This window comes from Leptopilina boulardi, unplaced genomic scaffold (assembly GCF_019393585.1).
Source record: "Leptopilina boulardi isolate dan_hultmark-lab unplaced genomic scaffold, ZJU_Lbou_2.1 LbouV2_260, whole genome shotgun sequence".
Taxonomy (NCBI): domain Eukaryota; kingdom Metazoa; phylum Arthropoda; class Insecta; order Hymenoptera; family Figitidae; genus Leptopilina; species Leptopilina boulardi.
In genome coordinates, this window is record NW_026137819.1 from 356,144 (window position 1) to 376,734 (window position 20,591).

At 23.6% G+C, this 20,591-nt stretch overlaps 1 protein-coding gene across 3 annotated transcripts in view; it reads right to left on the bottom strand.

Annotated features, from left to right (window-relative positions):
• The window catches only part of LOC127281030 (telomerase-binding protein EST1A-like), a 127,217-nt gene that overhangs the window by 23,277 nt on the left and 83,349 nt on the right, over positions 1-20,591 (bottom strand). For all 3 annotated transcript variants that reach the window (XM_051304514.1, XM_051304513.1, XM_051304512.1), the window contains 3 exons: positions 13,984-14,165; positions 10,973-11,046; positions 2,649-2,761 (listed from right to left, as the gene is read on the bottom strand). In XM_051304514.1, the coding sequence (XP_051160471.1) occupies positions 2,649-2,761; positions 10,973-11,046; positions 13,984-14,165 (369 nt within the window). The remainder of the gene's footprint in view (positions 1-2,648; positions 2,762-10,972; positions 11,047-13,983; positions 14,166-20,591) is intronic.

Genomic DNA, 20,591 nt, shown 5'->3' on the forward strand with positions numbered 1-20,591 from the left:
TGTACCGCGATTTTCACATCGGGAAGAGCAAAATTAAATTAAAATTTTTATTTAAAATTAGAAAATTTTAAAATAATTTTTTCCTATGTGGGAAATGTAAAATAAAAATAGAAAATTAAAATTTATAAAAATAGATTTAAAAAATCGAAAAGTACAATCCAATTTATTAATTTATATAAAAAAAATTGAATTAAAAATAAATTTTTTAAAAAATTTAAGTAACTTTTACCTATAAAGTAAATGAATTGTACAATAGAAAATTAACATTAAAAGAAATTTAACTTTTAAAACATTAAAATTTTAATAAAACGTAATTTTTTAAACAATTGATATAAAAAATTTAAATTATTTAAATGATTAAATTTTTAATTTTTATTTTTTTTATGATATAATTTTTAATATTTTTTAATAATTTTTATGAATTTAATAATGAAATTATTTTTCTTTATTTAAAATTTGTTTTTTTTTTGCATGTAATTAAAAATATTGTCTTTAATTTCGAAAAAATAATATAAATATTGCTTATAAAAGTTCCTTCAAAAAATCCCTCTTTAAAAAATTCAAAAATTTATTAATTTGTATTAAAAATATTTTCTACTATTTTTTTTTTCCTTTTTTATGAATGAAAATAACTATTGAATAAAATAAACCATTTTTCTAAAGTGAGTTTAAAAATAAAATTAATTAAAAAATAAAATTTAGAGAATATTGTAGAGAATTATATTATTATTTTTTATTTTTATTTATTTATATAATTATTATTATTTTTAATATTATTATTATTATCGAGAATATTTATTAATAATATACAAAAATGAAGTTATCATATTTTTCAAAAAAGAAAAAAAAAAAAAAAGAAAATAAATTGAATTCCACAAATTCTAACCATTAACAATACAAAATGAAGATCTATAATTGAATGAAGCTATTACAAATCAAAAATAAATTGAAAATACATTCCATAATGAAGCTGTCATGTTCAGGAATGAAGTTATACATTCTTTGAAGAAGAAAAAAAAAAGAATGCAACTTGGAAATATTTTCAAAATGATTTTTCATAGATATGAAATAAAAAAATAAAAATAAATAAATATATAATAATATAAGTTGGTATAATATCGGAAATATGAAAATTTTAAATATTTGAAATGACTCAGGAAGTCACCGGTAAATATTGAAATAACGTGTTGGTTTATGCTAACGAACAACATAGAAAAATTTCATTTCGATATTCATAAACTGTCTATAGAAAAGCGTCGTTTGTATTGCACTTGACACTTATTGGCTTTTTATATGTATTTTAAAAAGGAAACCGAAATGGCATAACGGTTATTTATATTGTATGCGTATGGTTTTAAAATTATGTAACCACATTTGCTAAACGATGTACCAGAAGGTCAGGGTGACATTCAAATCTTTACAGAATTCTTCTTTTTTTTTCTTTTTCTTTTTCTTTTTCATTTATATATAGATATATATATTTTTTCTTTTACAACTTCATTAATGCAATGATATTTCTCTTCTATAACATCTTCATTTATTTTATCTCTTTATTTTTTTTTTAATTTATTTATTTACTCTATTTCTTAAAATTTTTTTTTTCAAATTTACCTCGTTCCTTTAATTTCAGTTTTTATCGATTTTTTTTTAAATTAATTTTTATAAATATTTATAAGTAAATTTTATTTTACTTTAAATAAAATTTTAATTATCTATTTATTTGAAACATAAAAAATAATTAATTTAATTTTTTAAATTAAAATTAAAAAAAAAATTTTTTTAATAAATTTTCATAAATAGATTATTAAAAATTGTTTTTTTTATAATTATGTGAATAAAAAATTAAATAATAAATTAATAATAATAATAATAATAATAATAATAATAATAATAATAATAATTGATTAAATAAATTAAATATAAAAATTAAAATAAATATTAAAGTAAAATAAATTTTATAATTATTATTATAGAAGTTCTTTGGTACAATAGAACAAAATAATTAAATAAATACAAATTTTTATAATTCTATAAAGAAAAAAAATTTTTATAATATTATATCAATAATAAATTTTTATAATTCTATAAATAAAATTTTTTTTTTTAATTCCATGAAGAAAAAATTAATTTTTATAATTTTATAAATAAAAAACTTCTTTTTATAATTACTTAAATAAAAAAAAATTAAGTTTTATCCTAATTATATAAATTCTTTGGTAAAAAATAAAAAAAAAAGAAATAAATAAAAAAAATAAATAAAAATTTGTATAAAAGAAGAAAAAATTGAAATTCGATAAAATTATGTAAATTATAAATTTTAAAAAGTTTATAGATAGAAAAATGAGAAATAATTAAATTTTTATAATTATTAAAATAAAAATTTAATTTCTATATTTATGGAAATAAAAAAATTAATTTTTATAATTACGTTAATAAAAAATTAATTTTTATAATTACGTAAATGAAAAATTAATTTTATATTTATGTAAATAAAAATTTAATTTTGTATAAATTAAAATGAAAAATTTTATTTCTTTTTAATTGAAAATAAAAATAAAAAAAAGAGAGGGCAAAAAAAAAATAAATAAATTCCCGAAACTGAAATTAGAAAAAAAAAAAAAATAATTAATTAATGAAAATGGTCTCACCATCCTCTCGACCTTCGGCATCCTTCGTCGAAATTAGAAGATCTTTGGGACATGGCAATTTTTCTAAAAGATTCACAAGCGTTGCTAATCTACTCCAAGCATCACCAGGAGGTCTGCAAATAATTATTTTTCGTTACAAAAATTAATTAAAATTAAAACTATAAAATTAATTAAAATTAAAACAAAAATTAATTGAAATTAAAACAAAAATTAATTAAAATTAAAACAAAAATTCATTAAAATTGAAATTAAAATTAAAATTAAAATTTATTAAAACTAAAATTCTAATTTATAATTTTTTTTTATTTCAGCGTTTAATTTTTATTTTTCTATTTACGTCCCAAAAAAAATTTTTTTTTAAATTTCTCTTTTTCATTCCCAATAATTTTTAATTAAAAAAAAAAAAAATTTTCACCAGAAGTGCCGAGATTTTTTTAATTTTCGTCTCCTTCAATAATTTTTCTCTCGTACCCCCCACCCCCCTCTCGAGTGTTTGGAAAACAAAAAGAATTCGTTTCTAAGCATCTTGATAAGTATTATAACCGTCGGAACGATTTAAGATGAATAGCAATGAATTTCAGTGAACCTGAGCAACACACACAGAAATTCTTCTCGCCATCTTTCGAAAAGGGGAGGGGCGGGGGGGGAGGGTTTGGTATATACCTTAAAAAAAGGGTAGAAAAAAAAAAAAAAAAAAAAATTTTCGCCGCGACTCGATAATCTTTTTGCATTCCGTGCGCTCTTCAGTGAAAAAGGCGGATTATCAAGACGCTTATCCGTTTCATCGGTCACGCTCTGGTCTCGACCTTCGCTTCCACTATACTGGAACCATATGTTGAACATTTTTTAATCTATTGAATAAATTTCTATTATTGCTCACAAATAATCAGCATCAATTTATCTTAAAACACGACCATTAATTTTCTATCTCAAAAAAAGATTCGTGACACCCGATGAATATTTTCAATTTTTTTCTTTTTTTCAAAAAAAAATTTTTTTTTTTTTTTTAGATTTTCCTATTTGACGTTTAATTTTTCCGTTAGTCAACAAAAAGAAAGAGGATTATTTTTTTTTTTTTTTGGTAAATCCATAAGCTCAAAATTTTATTCATAAAAATTGAAATTTTTTCCAAAATTTGTAAAAAAAAAAAATTTATTTATTTTTTGCCCTTTCGTACATAAAATAAAAATATAAATAAATAATAATAATAATAATAATAAAGAAATATAAATAAAATTTTTTTAACTTTTTTCCAGAATTGAATTTTTAAAGAAACATAAAAATTATTAAAAAGTAATTGAATTTTGAAAGAATTACAAATGAAATTTGTAATAATTGAATTTTCAAAGATTTTGAAAACTTTCAAACAATAAATAAATTTTACAGAATTGAAAATAATTCATCAAATAATTTTAGATGATTTAAAAAAAAAAATAATTGAATTTTCAAAGACTTACAATTCAGATTTTAGAAAATAATTGAATTTTGAAGAGTTATACTTAAAATTATGTAAATTCAATTTTTTTCATTTTTTTTTAAATTATTTTTCAATTTTTCAATTTTAAAATTAAAGTTTTTAAAGGAAAATATTAGAAAAAATTAAATTTTAGAAAGTTTTAAATTGAAATTTCTAAAAATAATTAAATTTCAAGTGATTTTGAATTGAAATTTTTTTTGCTAAATAATTTATTAAAATAAAAAATTTGATAAAACAAAAATTGAATTTTAAATGTTTTTAATTGAAAATTTTTTTCAGATAATTGAATTTTGAGAAAAGCATTTTAAAAATCATTTAAAATAATTGAATTTTGAAAGAGTTAAAATTGAAATTTTTATAAATAATTGAATATCGAAAGATTTTATTAAATTTCAGACAATATTTAAATTTTACAGAATTAAAAACAATTTATTAAAAAAAATTTAAATAATCTTTTTTAAAAATAATTGAATTTTCAAAGATTTACAATTCAGATTTTTGAAAATAATAATTAAACCTCGGAAAGAGTTATACTTAAAATTATTAAATTTCATTTCATTTTTCAATTTTTCAATTTCAAAATTAAAATATTTTTTAAAAAAAGAAAAATTTTTAAAGAAAATTTTAGATTTCATTAAATTTTAAAAAGTTTTAAATTGAAATTTTTTAAATTAATTAAATTTCAAATGATTTTGGAAATTGAAATTTTTGGTGATTTCAGTTGATGAAGAATATATTAGAAATTGCAGACAAAAATTTAATTTTAAATGTTTTTAATTGAAAAATTCATTTAGTTAATTGAATTTTCAAAGAATATTTTAAAAATGATTTAAAATAATTGAATTTTAAAAGAGTTACAATTTAAAATTTTTAGAAATAATTGAATTTCAAAAGATTTTCACAAATTTCAGACAATAATAAAATTTTACAGAATTGAAAATAAATTTTCAAATAATAATTTGTAAATAACATTTTTTAAAAGTAATTAAATTTTTAAAGATTTGCAATTTAGATTTTTGAAAATAATTAATGTACCACAGAACTATAATTAAAAATTTGTTAAATAATTGAAATAAAACAAAAATCTAAAAAAAATTGAATTTCAGAAAATTTTAAACTAAAAAACATTTTCTCCAAATTTCAGTTGCTGTAGTTTTTTTTTTTTAAATTTATGATAAAAATTCAATTTTCGAATTTTTTGAAGAAACGTTTTTAAATAATTAAATTTCTCAAAAAATATTAAAATTATTTTGTTAGTAAATAATTTAGGGTCAACTGGGGTAAATCCGAACGCTTTTAGTAAGTTTCAACAATAACATAAGTTTTTTCTTTAAAAAAAAAAATACTTCCGGTATTCTGGTGCATGAAGTTGTTACTTTACTTCCATAGAACAATTTTATGGGGTAGAAAAAATTTTTGATAAATTACAATCGCAGGAAACTTAGCGTTCGTATTTACCTCGATACTTTGCAACTTTCCTAAAATATGGGGGTAAATACGAACGCCACTGTATTTCAGAAAAATCTTAGGGAAAATAAATTTAAAGTATTGCAATTGTTAAAATTATATAAAAACTCAAAAAAAATACGATAATAAACCTATTATGTAATAATGCATCATATATATAAATACAAAAATCAAACAGGTCAAAAATTAAAATGCATTACACAAATAAAACCTTCAATAACTTTATCAAATCATAACGGATTTTTGCAAAACTTGGTACAGAAAGTATTTTGGAGTGATTGAATGTAAATACAAAAATAAAAGTCAAATTTTTTAAATTCAAAATGGCGTACTTTCCTAAAACTTATTTTTAAAAATGATCAAATTTGCTAATCCTGAAACCCCCCGAGTAACAATTTTCGAGCGAATCCAATGAATTTTTTAATTCTCGTCCGCCATTTTGAATTTTGAAAAACTGACTTCAAATTGGTAATTAGCGACCCCAAAAACCGTAGAATACCAAATTTTATTAAGATCCTGTAAAACTTTTTTCAACAAACCATTTGGCAAAAAAAGTGGAACACTCCTTCGAGAGAACAGAAATTAAGTTTCTGCTTATTAATTACTAACAAGGATACGTATAGAAAGAAAAACTTTTTTCTATGTACTTTTATAATGTTAAAATAATAGTGTAATCAAATAAAAACAATTTTGTGTGGCTTTGATGTAAAAAAAAATTATTAAAAATACCGTTCGGATTTACCCCAGTTTTCCAATTTTTTTGGGTAAATACGAACGGTCTGATATTATTAATAAAATTTTACAGAAGGCAAAAATCAAAAATAGTTTCTGTTCTAGTATTCATAACAAACAATTATAAATAATAAAATGAATTTTTAGCTTCTTTTTCTTCAAATACGAGACAAAATACTGAAAGAGTGTCATCTTTGATTTTCAATCTTTTTTGAAATACTTGATATCTTTGTTTATGCTGTTGCTAATTAACAAACAAAAAATGGGATAATACTTAGAATCTCTTCAAGAGGATCTGAGGTAAAAATTCTCATATCGAACTTATTTTTAAAAATTTTAATTAAGCTGAAATAATTAGCGTTCGGATTTACCCCCCGTTCGGATTTACCCCGACTGACCCTATTACAAAATAAAAATTTAATTTTAAAAATTTTAATTGAAATTAAATTATAATTTTAAATTAATTAATTTAATTTTTATGTGAATTGAATTTGTGAAAATTTTTGTTATAGTAATTGAAAATTATTTAATTTTAAAAGAGTTAAAGTAAAAAAATTTTAAATTTCAAAAAGTTTTAGATGAAAAAATTAGAAAGGATTAAATTTCAAAAAGTTTTAGATGAAAAAATTCGAAAGAATTAAATTTTAGAAGATTTTAAATTGAAATTTAAATTTCAAATTACTTTGATATTTGCAAAAATAGGTCAGATTCCTAAAAAAGAACCCTTTTTTCAATTTCAAATTACTTTTATATTTGCCAAAATAGCTCAGATTCCTAAAAAAGAACCCTTCTTTCAATTTCAAATTACTTTGATATTTGCAAAAATAGCTCAGATTCCTAAAAAAGAACCCTTTTTTTATATTTCAAATTAAAGTTTTTAAAGTAAAAATTTTAAAATAATTAAATTTTAAAAGGATTTAGAAAATTTTGAAAATAATTTGAATTTTAAGTGATTTTGAATTGAAATTTCTGATAATTTCCTTCGTACTGTTTTTTAAATCTAAATTTTTTACAATTTAAAAATTGCAACATTTTTACTTTTTCACGAATTGAAAAAAATTGAAATCTCTTCAATTTCAATTATTTTCTAAATTTTTCTCAAATTCATAAAATACACGGAAAAAAATTGTAAACAGCAAAAAAAAAAAAAGTGAATTGTTGCGCAATAAAAAAAAACAATTGATTGAAGTTATAATTATTGTTTTGCCACTTTTTATAAACGATTAACAATTATGTGAGTCAAACGCTACTAACCACGCAAGGACGTTGTAAAGCGCGACGAATCTGATCCTAGCTTATATGTATATATATATATATATATATATTCTTTCAACTATATTATGTTTCATTGGCTTTCGAACACAAGTTGACGTAATTAACCGTTGACCTTTCAAAGAACTCCCGATCATCGTTTAGTGGCTTCCACTTCAGAAGCACCTCTCGTTTATTTTATTATTCATAGGCAATTCACTCAAAAAAAAAAAAAATTTTTTTCACAATTATTTGCCTTCGCCCGAAAACTATTTTGCAAATACTTTCAAGTTAAAAATGATTACTCATCTTTTAATTCCCCCAGGAGATTTATTTTTCCATTGAATTTCTTTTACTAAAACACCTTCGGTTTCTATTATTATTATTATTATTATAAATTATTATTATTATCATTACTATTATTTTTATTATTAAATTAATATCGCAAACGATTTATTTATTTTTCAAAAAAAGTGTAATGCAATTTTTAATTTTTAAATAAAAAAATTTTTCAAAAATTAAAATTAAAAAAAAAATACTAATTTTCAATTTGAAACTACTAAAAAGGGGGGGGGGGGAAACAAATAAAAAGTGAAAATTACAAATCTGCAGAAAGATAAATTAAAATTTAATTCAAGAGAAGAAAATGACATTTACTTATTTATATTGAAAAATAAAGGCAAAATTTATAAAATAAAATGGAAGATGATGAAGAATGATTGAATGAAGGAGAAAATAAAGATGAGAAAAAGAAGATTAAATAATTGTTTTGAAAAGGAATGATGTCGAATGAACAATGTTAGAGAAAAAAAAATATTGTTTCGTGTGGTTTTTGTTGATAAATAAAATATATATATATATATATATATATTAATAATGCATGGACAAAAATTATTCATACACACAAGTTGAACAGAGGAGAGAAGCGATGATCTGGCAGAAACTATCACGGTTCTCTTCGCTGTTTCGCTATATATAAAAGCGAATGCTTGGTAGCGAACGGCCATGACCTAAGGTAACCTTTTAACGTACACGTCTACAGCATCGCTTTACTTTGTATCTATATATTCTCGTAAAACTTGCCAGAACGAGCACAAAACGTCACTTATTTTAATTTGCAACCTAATAAAGCCGTGTCTGAACTTTTGAATGACCGAATAATTGAAATCTAAAGTCGTATAAATGTTCTTTTTGCAAATTCCAACAATGTTTTTTTTTCTTATTCATCCTTTTTGGAAAAAAAAAAAAAAATTAGGGTCAGTTGGGGTAAATGGGAACAAGAGGTGTTGGAGCTTAATTTACAGTTCTAAAATGAAGTTCAACGTCAATATTTTTGGAAAATAGGATCACTATTTCCTAAAATTTCAATTAAAAAAAAATTTAATATCCAATTATTTTCAAAAATTTCAATTCAAAATCAATTATTTTCTAAATTTTCTAATTCAAAAAAAAAAAAAAAAAAAAAAAAACAAAGATTCAATTATTTTCAAAATTTTGAATTCAAAATCAACTGAATTTCAATTTCTTTTCAGAATTACAACTAAAATTCAATTATTTTTAATATTTTCAATCTAAAATCAATTGAAATTCAATTTTTTTACAAAATTTCATTTCGAAATCAAGTAAAATTCAATTATTTTCCAAAATTTTAATTCGAAATCCATTATTTTCAAAATTTTCAATTCAAAATCAACTAAAATTCAATTCATTTCCAAAATTTCAATTATAAATACATTATTTTCAAAATTTTCAGTTCAAAGTCAACTAAAATTAAATTCTTTTCCAAATTTGAATTAAAATTAAATTACCCTTACTATTTTTAATTCAAAATCAACTAAAATTCAATTCTTTTCCAAAATTTCAATTCAAAATCAACTGAAATTTAATTATTTGACAGAATTTCAATTAAAATTCAATTATTTTCCAAAATTTCAATTGAAACTAAATTATTTTCAAATTTTTAATTCAAAATCAACTGAAATTGAATTATTTGCCAGAATTTAAATTAAAATTCAATTATTTTCCAAAATTTCAATTCAAAATCAACTAAAATTCAATTCTTTTCCAAAATTTCAATTGAAAATAATTTCTTTTCATAATTGTAATTCAAAATCAACTAAAATTCAATTATTTTCGAAATTTTCAATTCAAAATCAACTAAATTTCAATTTCTTTCCAGAACTTTTAATTGAAATTCAATTATTTTCAGAATTTCAATTAAAATTTTATTATATTTAATTATTTCAATGCAAAATCAATCAAAATTAAATTATTTTCCAAAAGTTCAATTCAAAATCAATTAAAATTCGAATATTATCAAACATTTTAATGTAAAATCAATTCTAATTCTAATAGTTTCAAAAAATTTAATTCAAAATGATCTAAAATTCAATTCTTTTTCAAAATTTCAATTGAAAGTAATTTATTTTCAAAACTGTAATTCAAAAGCAACTAAAATTCAATTATTGTCAAAATTTTCATTTCAAAATCAACTAAATTTCAATTTCTTTCCTTAATTTCAATTGAAATTCAATTATATTCGGAATTTTAATTAAAATTTTAATATTTTTAATATTTTCAATCCAAAATCAATTAAAATTCAATTCTTTTCCAAAATTTCAATTGAAAATATTTTCTTTTCATAATTGTAATTCAAAATCAACTAAAATTCAATTATTTTCAAAATTTTCAATTCAAAATCAACTAAATTTCAATTTCTTTCCAGAACTTTTAATTGAAATTCAATTATTTTCAGAATTTCAATTAAAATTTTATTATTTTTAATTATTTCAATGCAAAATCAATCAAAATTAAATTATTTTCCAAAAGTTCAATTCAAAATCAATTAAAATTCGAATATTATCAAACATTTTAATGTAAAATCAATTCTAATTCTAATAGTTTCAAAAAATTTAATTCAAAATGATCTAAAATTCAATTCTTTTTCAAAATTTCAATTGAAATTCAATTATTTTCCAAAATTCCAATTGAAACTAAATTATTTTAAAAAATTTATTTCCAAATCAACTAAAATTCAATTATTCTCAAGTTTTATAAAATTTAATTATCGTTGAAAAATTAATAAAATCTTTTGCAATTCAATTATTTCTAAAATTTTCAACTTTAACTCTGCCAAAATTATTATTATTATTAAAAAAAAAAATTTTATTTAAAAATTTGTAAAACTTGATTAAGTATTTCCTCAAAATTTGATTGACTTGTTTTTGCTCTCAGTCGATATTTCTGTAACTTTAGGATTTTATAGTTTCTTGCATTCTGAATAAGTTTTTCCTTTGTGCAAATTTTTCTAAATATGAAATTTTAATTACATTTCAATTCCAATATTCGAAACATAAATTTTTTGTTGGAAATTAAAAATTTGTTTAGAAATACTCACCCTACTCTGTAATCCGTACAAGAAGGCGGAGGATTCCATACTGTACTGTGACACAGCATCCAGTCACACCAAATCTGCAACAGTAAAAAATTTCTCCATATTATTTCTAACTATAAAACGGAAATTATTAAATATTTCCTAAAACGAAGATAAATCTTACAATATTTAAAATTAAAAATTTCTTAGGAAAACAATTTTTTGGAATAAAAATTCTAAAAATAAAAAAAAAACTGAAATAGGAAAGACGAAGGAGACTCCCTAATTGAATAGTCTGGTAATAATCTAGGATTAAAAAAAAAAAGAAGCAAATAAGATACGAATAAATTCTTGCAGTTGAATGATAATAAAGAAAACGCGAATCTCTTGTTGTTGGGTGACTTTGGCAAACGGAAGAAGAGCTAACAATGTATTTTAGCGCACGTGTATCTTGTCCGCACGTTATCGACAATATTAATAACCCAACCTCACTTACGGAACTGTTGTCCCTGACATTATTTCCCTAGCGATCGAAATCGCGATAAGAATCAACCCCTTCAGGACAGGGGTTCTTCCCGGAAGAAGAAATCGAGTCAAGGCTTTACCTATGAATCATGAGAAGCTGCATGAAGTTACAAGTCTCTCTCTCTCTCTCTCCACGCTCTAATCTATAAGTTGTACGTTTGATCTCACCTCGAGAGTGTATTTACTGGGTGTACATCTCCCTAACAGAATGTATATATATACAGAACCATTATTCCATGATGGCTTTTTCTCTGGTAAATATCTCTTTATTGCCTATATTCACTTATATGAATTCATCAAATGACTTTTACCCCCTAATAGATATTAAATTATTATCATTAATAAGATTCCGAATTAAGCAAAATCTATTTAATCCATATTAACTTATATTTAAAATTCTTTAAATTCTCTAAAATTATCAAATATTGATTGACTAAAAACTTATTTGGAATCGTCAAACTGAATTAAAAAAGAAATTAATTAATTTTTAAAATCAAAAAAATTTAGACGAATTAAAAAAAAACACTAATTTACCTCTCAAGGTGGTACTTTTTAGACTTAAGATTTAATTTGCTCAGATTTCTAAAAAGAAAACCCTTTTTTGTAGAAATTATCTCCAATTTTAGTTTGGTACAATTTTTTTTTTAAATTGTACTCCTTTGCGGATAATTTGAATTAAATTAGCTCAGATTTCTTAAAAGAAAACCCTTTTTTTCGTAGAAATTATCTCCAATTTTCGTTTGGTACAAAATTTTTTTTAAAATCGTACTCCTTTGCAGATAATTTAAATTAAATTAGCTCAGATTTCTAAAAAGAAAACCCTTTTTTTCGTAGAAATTATTTTCAACTTTCGATTCGTACAAGATTTTTTCGAAAAAATCGTATTCTTTTTGAAATAGTTTAAATTAAATGCTGCGAGTCTCGACGGCGCCATCGTTTTTCATTTTGAACTCGAAAACCGATTTTAGCATCTCTCTCTCTCTCTCTCTGGGTCTGCTTCCTCTCTCCTCTGGTGTTATGTGGTTCCTCGCGGTTGAACGTGTTTCAGCTAGCGCACAACGATTTATGGAAGCGACGCGAGTTTTGCACCCACGCGAACCGTTGGTGGTCAATGTCATGGTCTGAACCTTGTTCGTAGGAGCATCCACTTATTATGCAAGCAACACCCCGATTAAAGCACTTATCGTATGTATATATATATATATATATATATATATACGCCCCACGTGTGCTCGCGAAAACGCTCAATGGAATATCAACTGAAACTATAGAAGTAAATTTAAGGTTATACTGACGTTCCTAATAAAAAATTTATATTAATAAAATTATCTGCGGGTGATCGAATGATCACACAAAAAAAAATTAATAATAATAAATAGCAACGACTTGATTTTCTCGGCTACTCAAAATAAATCGGTAGAGAGGGAGGATTTGCCAAAAAAAAAATGCAGCAAAAATTGTCACAAAAAAAATTAATTTAAATTAATACAATATAAATTCAACAAAATTACAAAATGTAAATTTCACTTTAATTAACTAATTTTAATTTATAGCATAATTTTTTAAAAATGTCGGATTAAAATAGAAGACAGACAAAACTAAAACGATTGTGCTCTCTTGTCACGAAGTTCCAAGATTAATTAAATCATGATAAATGATAAAAAAAAATTAATTAGGGAATTTTTGGAGGAATTGTTAAAACACAATTAGAAAAGGGAAATTAATAGTTGTCAAAACAGAAATAAATATTAATATGAACAAGGGTCAATAATACATTTTTATAATAAGAGAGAAAAAAAAATATTAAAACATGTCATAAAATAATGTAACACTTCAAAGAAAATTAATACAAAAAATTCACCAAAGGAAATTCAATTTAATAAAAGAAAATGGACGATAGCATCATAAAAAGACAAAAATTAAAAAAAATTCTTTTCTTGAATTTTTAAATAGAAAAAATTCTTTTACGCAGAAAACAATATGAATAGCCAATACAATCACTATTTAATAAATGTTGAATTATTTTAATTTAGACACACCAAAAAAAAATACGACTTCTCTCTTCGGAGATTGCTGACAAAAAAGAACGATTCTAATATTTTGTTGTCGTCTGCTAGTAAACATATATTTTTGTGTGTTGATCCAGGGCTGTGTTGTAAGGGTATTTCAGAGTCCCCTTTTTATAGGCGGCAAATTTTGAAATTACGAATCAAAAAACGAAGTTTACATAAATGAAATAAAAACAAAATTAATAAAGAAATTTAAAATTAAATCAATTTTAGAATATCCGCTGCAATCTTCAAATATTTAATAAAATTTATAAAAACCGAATAAATAAAATTAATTTTCAAAAACAAATAAAAATTTGTTAATTGTAAAATTAATAAAAAATTATACGTCACAATAAATTTAAAAAAAAATTCACAAAATTCCAAATCGTAAATCAAAAAAGAAATTATGTAACAAAGTGCCTAGGGTCTGTAAAATAATAATCATAATAAAAATTATACCTTTATAGCTGGCAACAAAATTTGTAGATCTTCTCCAACGACAAGTTTCGGCAGTTCATCACTCTCGAGCTGTGATTTGAGCAATGATACACCACGTTCCAAAATAAGACTAAACATTTGCAATGAAACAACGAGAGCCCTCTCTTGAACCTCAGATCTGTATCCCTGTTCCATTTGTGAATCTGCAAAAAAAAAGAGAGAAGATCTTTTAAAGTAGATATATCATAATTTAAAAGAATTGAGTAATTTTCACTTTCAAACATTGAAATAGATTGTCCTGGGAAATTTATGAGAGCGACATTGCGCGGTACCTTTTATCCATGCTCTTTAGTACCTCAAGGTAAATTCTACGAATACCAGTCTAAGTAACATTCATCTTTAAAGTAGTCGGTCTACAGACATCGGTACGAGTTTATTAGCGAGGATAACCCGAGACTAATTAGATACGTAGAGGTATTAAAAAGCTTGGTACAAAATTAACCTGGAACCAGTCTCCGAGAATAGTTGAGCAAAAAAAAAAAAAAAATGAGAAAAATGGTTGTCGACTTGGAATTTATTTGGCTATTAATAAATTTCTTTTTTTTTGTCTTATCGTAAGGAGTTAACTACTTGTTGCTGGTAATTAATTTGTTAGACCAAGGGACAATGACCATAAAACCATCTTTAATAGCCATAAAACTTGGGTTTTACAAAAATTATTCTACTAGGCACTAAATAATCTTGAATTTAAGAAAAATACAGCAGAAAATTCACATAAACAATAGAAATGTAAAATAAAAATTTTGACAAGCCTATAAAAAATCAAAGAATTGTGAAATTTATATTTGGTTGTTAATCATTTTTTTTTCTCCTTAGACAAGAGAGGGTAAAACTTTAACTACTGGTTGTTGGTAAAATAATTTGTTGACCAAAGGGGACAATGTCTATAAAGTGTGGCATAGTGAATAAGTTTAATGACTATTTGCAATGGACGGATATAAGTACGCGTGTGCAACTATAGCATTGTCCGAAGATAATCAAGACTTAACTGCCTCATGAAACGCGTTACGTCGTTAAGGTAACTATAATGCGTGTTAACAGGATACCGAGCGCAAAATAGATAAACGGCGTTGTGACGTTAACGACTTCGAACGCATATTAACCAATCACTTTTCATTCCTCTTCTTTAAGAAGAGTTATATATGATTGAACGACGCAAGAAATGAAAAGCCCAAGACTCTTCCACACTTGAATTTTAATGTAATCACTAAACAGTTAAGCCGCACAGCGGCAAAGTATATATGTATATAATCGATTACTTCAATATTTGCTTCTGAACACAAAATTGTATATTGAAAATTGAATTCACAATTTAGCGGATTTTTAATATTTCAAGGCATTTTTGATACCTTTTTTCGTTTTATTAATTTTAGCTCAGATTTTCATCCAGGAATTTTTTTTTTGATTTAATTTCAAATTAGTTAATCGACTTCCAAAGGAGAGGAACCAATGAAATTTTAACCTTTCGAAATTAACGTTGTTTAAGGGAAAGGGAAAGCTAAAATTTCAACCTTTTGAAATTAAAGCTGTTTAAGGTTGCGAATTTCTTTTTTTCACAATATTGAGTATTTCAAACTGTAATATATTATGGGAAATTGAAAAAAAATATTAATTTATTAATAATTTTTCAAAATAAAACTCGAAATCTTCAAAAACTAAAAATTTAAACTTCTCTCGCAATTTTTATTATTTTAATAATTGTTGATTTTTTTATACATTTTTTTCATGATTCTGAATAATCAATCGTATGGATTTTTAAAACTTTTAATATTTTCCAATAATAAAACTTCTAAAATTGTCAAAAAAAATTATTTTTAAAATTTTAATAATTCACAATAATTTTAGATCTCAAATAATGACAGAGAAAAAAATTAACACCCCTTAACAATATTAATTTCACCAGTTCCTTTCAAAAAAGTCGATTTTTTTTATTTTAACAAAAATTTAATTGGTTAATGAATATTTAAGTGTAAATAACTAATGTTATTAGATATTAAATTAATTAATTTATGAAGTTTTATTAATTCTGTAATGAAAAAAATTTTATAAAAATATTATCAAGAAAATTTATTTCCAACTTTCAAGAATCAAACGAAATGTAAGACAAATTTTCAAAATTTTATTTAAGTTGGACAAATTTCTAAAAAAAAAATTTTATAAGTTTAATTTTTATCATTTTTTCAAGTGTGATTTAGAGTTCAAATTGAAATTTATGAAAATAATTGAATTTTCGTTCATTTTGAATTGAAAATTTGCAAAATAAATGAATTTTAATTGATTTTATATCAAAAATTTTTAAAATAATTGGATTATGGTTGATTTTGAATTAAAAATTTTTTTAAAATTAAATTTCAATTGAAATTTTGAAAAATAATTAAATTGTAGTTGATTTTGAATTAAATTTTTTGAAAATATTTGAATTTTAATTGATTTCAAACTGAAATTTTTGAAAATAATTGAATTTTAATTGATTTTTAATTGAGAATTTTTAAAATAATTGACTTTCAAATGAAATTTTGAAAAAGAATTGAATTATAGTTGATTTTGAATTAAAAGTTTTAATAATAAATTTATTTTGAATTGAAATTTTGGAAAATAATTGAATTTTAATTGATTTAGGATTGAAAATATTAAAAATAATTGTTTTTTTATTTAAATTTTGAAAATTAATTTAATTTTAGTTGATTTTGAATAAAAATTTTAGAAAATAATTGAAATTTATTAAATTTTATAAAAAATTTTAATTGAAAAATAATTTAAGATAATTTAATTTCTAAAGAATTTCATTAAAATAAATCAATTTTTTAAAGAAAATAATTGAATCCAGAAGAATTATACTTAAAATTATATAATTTCAGTTTATTTTTCAATTATTCAATTTTAAAATTAAAGACTTTAAAGGATAATTTTTGAAATAATTAATTTTTAAAAGCTTTTAAGATGAAATTTTTGAAAATAATTGATTTCGAATAAATTTTATTGTTATATCTGTTAATGTAAAATTTATTAGAAATTACAAACAAAAATGTAATTTTAATTATTTATCATTGAAAAATTCTTTCAGATAATTGAATTTTCAAAGAATATTTTTAAAAATAATTTAAAATAATTGAATGTTGGATAATTTACAATTGAAAATTTTAGAAGTAATTGAATTTTAAATGATTTTGGCAACTTTCAGACAATAATTAAATTTTACAGAATTGAAAATCAATTATCAAATAATTTTTTAAGTAACATTTAAAAGTAATTTGAATTTTTAAAGATTTGCAATGAAAATTTTTTGAAAATAATTAAATTACGGAAGAATTTTAGTTAAAAATTTGTTTAATAATTGAAAAAAAAGAAGATTTGAAGAAGATGTGCATTGTATCTTTTGGGAAAAATTAACTTTAAGTTAAATAAATGTTTCCTTGTTTCATAAAGCAATTGATTTTTAATAATTTTTTAGTTTAATTAAAATTAGCTCAGATTTTCACCAGAAAATATTTTTTCTATCCTGAAAGAAGAAGAAAATTTGTTACTTTTATTATCATTAGCTTAGATTTTCACCTAAGAATTTTTTTTGTCCTGGAAGAAGGCAAAAGAAGAGAATCTATCAGGGGAAAATTAACTTCAAGTCCAGTAAAGATTTCCTTGTCCCTTGTTTATTAATAACTTTTTTTTTTATTTTCATTAAAATTATCTCAGATTTTCACCAATAAAAATTTTTTTTCCTCCTGGGGAACAAGAAGAGAATTTTTTTTTCGGTGAAAAATTAACTCCCAAGTTCATTAAAGCCACCCTTGTCAAGTGAGGAGGATCAGTTCGATGTTTCGGATCATGGATCAAGATTTGTGGGGATTCGAGTGAATTGCAGCCGAGTGTATGTGTATGTATGTATGTATGTGTGTTGTCGATAGATTTCTTCCCCGGCCACAAATGAGTCACGAAGTCAATGCTCGATGTTTACTGTTCAGTGTTCACGGATGCGAGGTTGTTGTCGGTTAAAGGGTGGTGTGCGCGGTGACGGTGCAAGAACCGCGAGATGGTGGCGAAGCAAGCACCTCCTGCTGGCAACTCGGGCTCAATGTACGGCCTTGACGAGGCCTTGCTCGATCGTCGTGCCATGCTGCCATGATTCTATCCATGTCCCCTTCTTTGACGTTCATCTGGAAGCTGCGCTGCTTCAGGGAGAGAAAGAAAGAAAAAAGATCTTCTAGGATTAGAGAGAGAGAGAAATACCACTTCATTTTGACTTTCAGTTGTAACTTCCCTTTAATAGTCTTTTTTTTTTTTTTTTTTTGTTTTTCGATTTAAATTGGAGATTCTTGTCGGCGCATTACTACTCTCATTTTCCTACGTTACGAGTCATTCCGAACACCGAATGACAACCTCCTCGGTAATTGCAGTTGCATTAAGCAGACGTGAATCATCTCCACTTTGCTATTACTGTCGTTTTTTTTCCTGCTACACCAGTTCTGCGTCCTTCAAAAAGGGAGTGGCAAAAATGAAAAAATATATATCAGTTTTTTTTCTAAAATCATTTCGTTAAATTCAAAATTGTAACAGGGGTGCATAATCGGATAAGTTACGGTCGTTTAGATTATGTAAATTAATTCCAAACGCCTGGAGTTGTAGATAAAAAGAGATTTATCAAAAAATCCGGCAATTAAATTTAAATCAATATTTGCTAAAAATTGAAAATTAAATTTTTTTAATTCAGTTAGAAAAAGCGCAGCAGCACAATTCCATTTTCAAGTTCAATTATAGTTGGGAATAAATTTTAATGTCAGTAAAAGGAGAAAACAAAGTGAACGACAGCTTTGCATCACGCCACCGCATCGGGATCACGCAACTCTTTCTTCTTCTTCTTCTTTACTCTGATTTTACATTTTGTGCCTCCTTTTTTGCTTCTCCCTCTCTCGGCTGCTTTTTCCATTTTCCTTTTTTGCTCGGCATTCGCAAAACGTGGCCTGCGAGCAAGAGCAAGCTTCCTATAATCATAGCGGGAATGATACTTCGATGTAATAATGATTATGTATATTACCGCCACGTACCACTAATGGACCATCTGACTATTCCAATGAATCAAGTCAAATTTAAAAAAAACATAATTTATCGTTTCTTACTCGAGAAATCGAAACTCAGTTCCTTAAAGTTCTTCAGATTTTACCATTTTAATTACATCAGTATATATAAAAAATTTTAAGAGCGAAAAATAATATTCAAATTCCATTTTATAATCCCATTATTTCACTATTTGCAAATTATCCATTTATGAAAATTATTACTATAGGAAAAGGGAATGATTTGCAGCTAATTTTACCTTTCCAAGGTGAAAACAAATCGGAAATGAAATCCAAAGAAAATTGAATTTTACGTTTCCTTTTTTGGAATAGTTGAATCCTCGGCATTTCTGCACGAATACAAAAAAAGCCCCCTCATACTGTATATGCGCGAACGTGACTATCCCAAACTATCTCACGCACACGATCTACGATTCTTTATACTCGTGACTCTCGATGAAGAAAGGAAAAAAATTCCACATAGTGTGAAATTAAATAAAAAAAAAAAAGAACTTCTATCACTTTTACAAAACTATTCAAAATCAGTTACTTCATTGTGGAAAGTAAAGTTACTAAACATTTATTGATTCTATTATTTGTTGCACTAACCAGATTCTAATCTCCGAATGTATAATGGGTTTATTGGGAATCTATAAAGTACTGTTACCCTCACTACAAAAATTAAGTGTTTCATTAATATTAGCTCAGATTTTCACCAGAAAATATTTTTTTTTATCCTGAAATAAGAAGAGAATTTTAATAATTATTTAGTTTCGTTAACAATAGCTTAGATTTTCACGTATGAATATTTTTTTTTTGTTCTGAAAATAAGGCAAAAGAGGAGAGGCTTTTAGGGAAAATTTACTTTGAATTAAGTAAAGGTTCCCTTTTGCTTTGTTTGATAAACAATTGATTTTTCATAATCCGTCCGTCGTATATGTTAACTGTTTCGATAGCAATCGTTGCTATGACAACAGTCACTATGATAACAGTTACTTACTATGGCAAGTTACTATGACAACAGTTACTATGGCTAAAGTTACTATAGCAACAGTTGGTTTCTATGGCAACAGTTACTATGGCAAAAGTTTGTTACTATGGCAATAGTTACTATAGCAAACAGTTACTATGGCAAAAGTTACTATAGCAACAGTTACTATGGCAAAAGTTACTATAGCAACAGTTGGTTTCTATGGCAACAGTTACTATAGCAACAGTTGGTTACTATGGCAACAGTTACTTACTATGGCAAAAGTTACTATGGCAACAGTTACTATAACAAAAGTTGGTTACTATGGCAACAGTTACTTACTATGGCAAAAGTTACTATGGAAACAGTAACTATGGCAAAAGTTACTATCCGAGTATATCGTGAACAATTTTTGTCTCAACTACTGCAACAAAATTTTTCTCTTTTCCCTCACTGTAAAAATTTTTTTTGGTTTTGGTTGTCAAAAATTTTCATTAATATCAAAAAAAAGGATTCCACAATCATTGGAATCATTCACAATAAATCCGCAG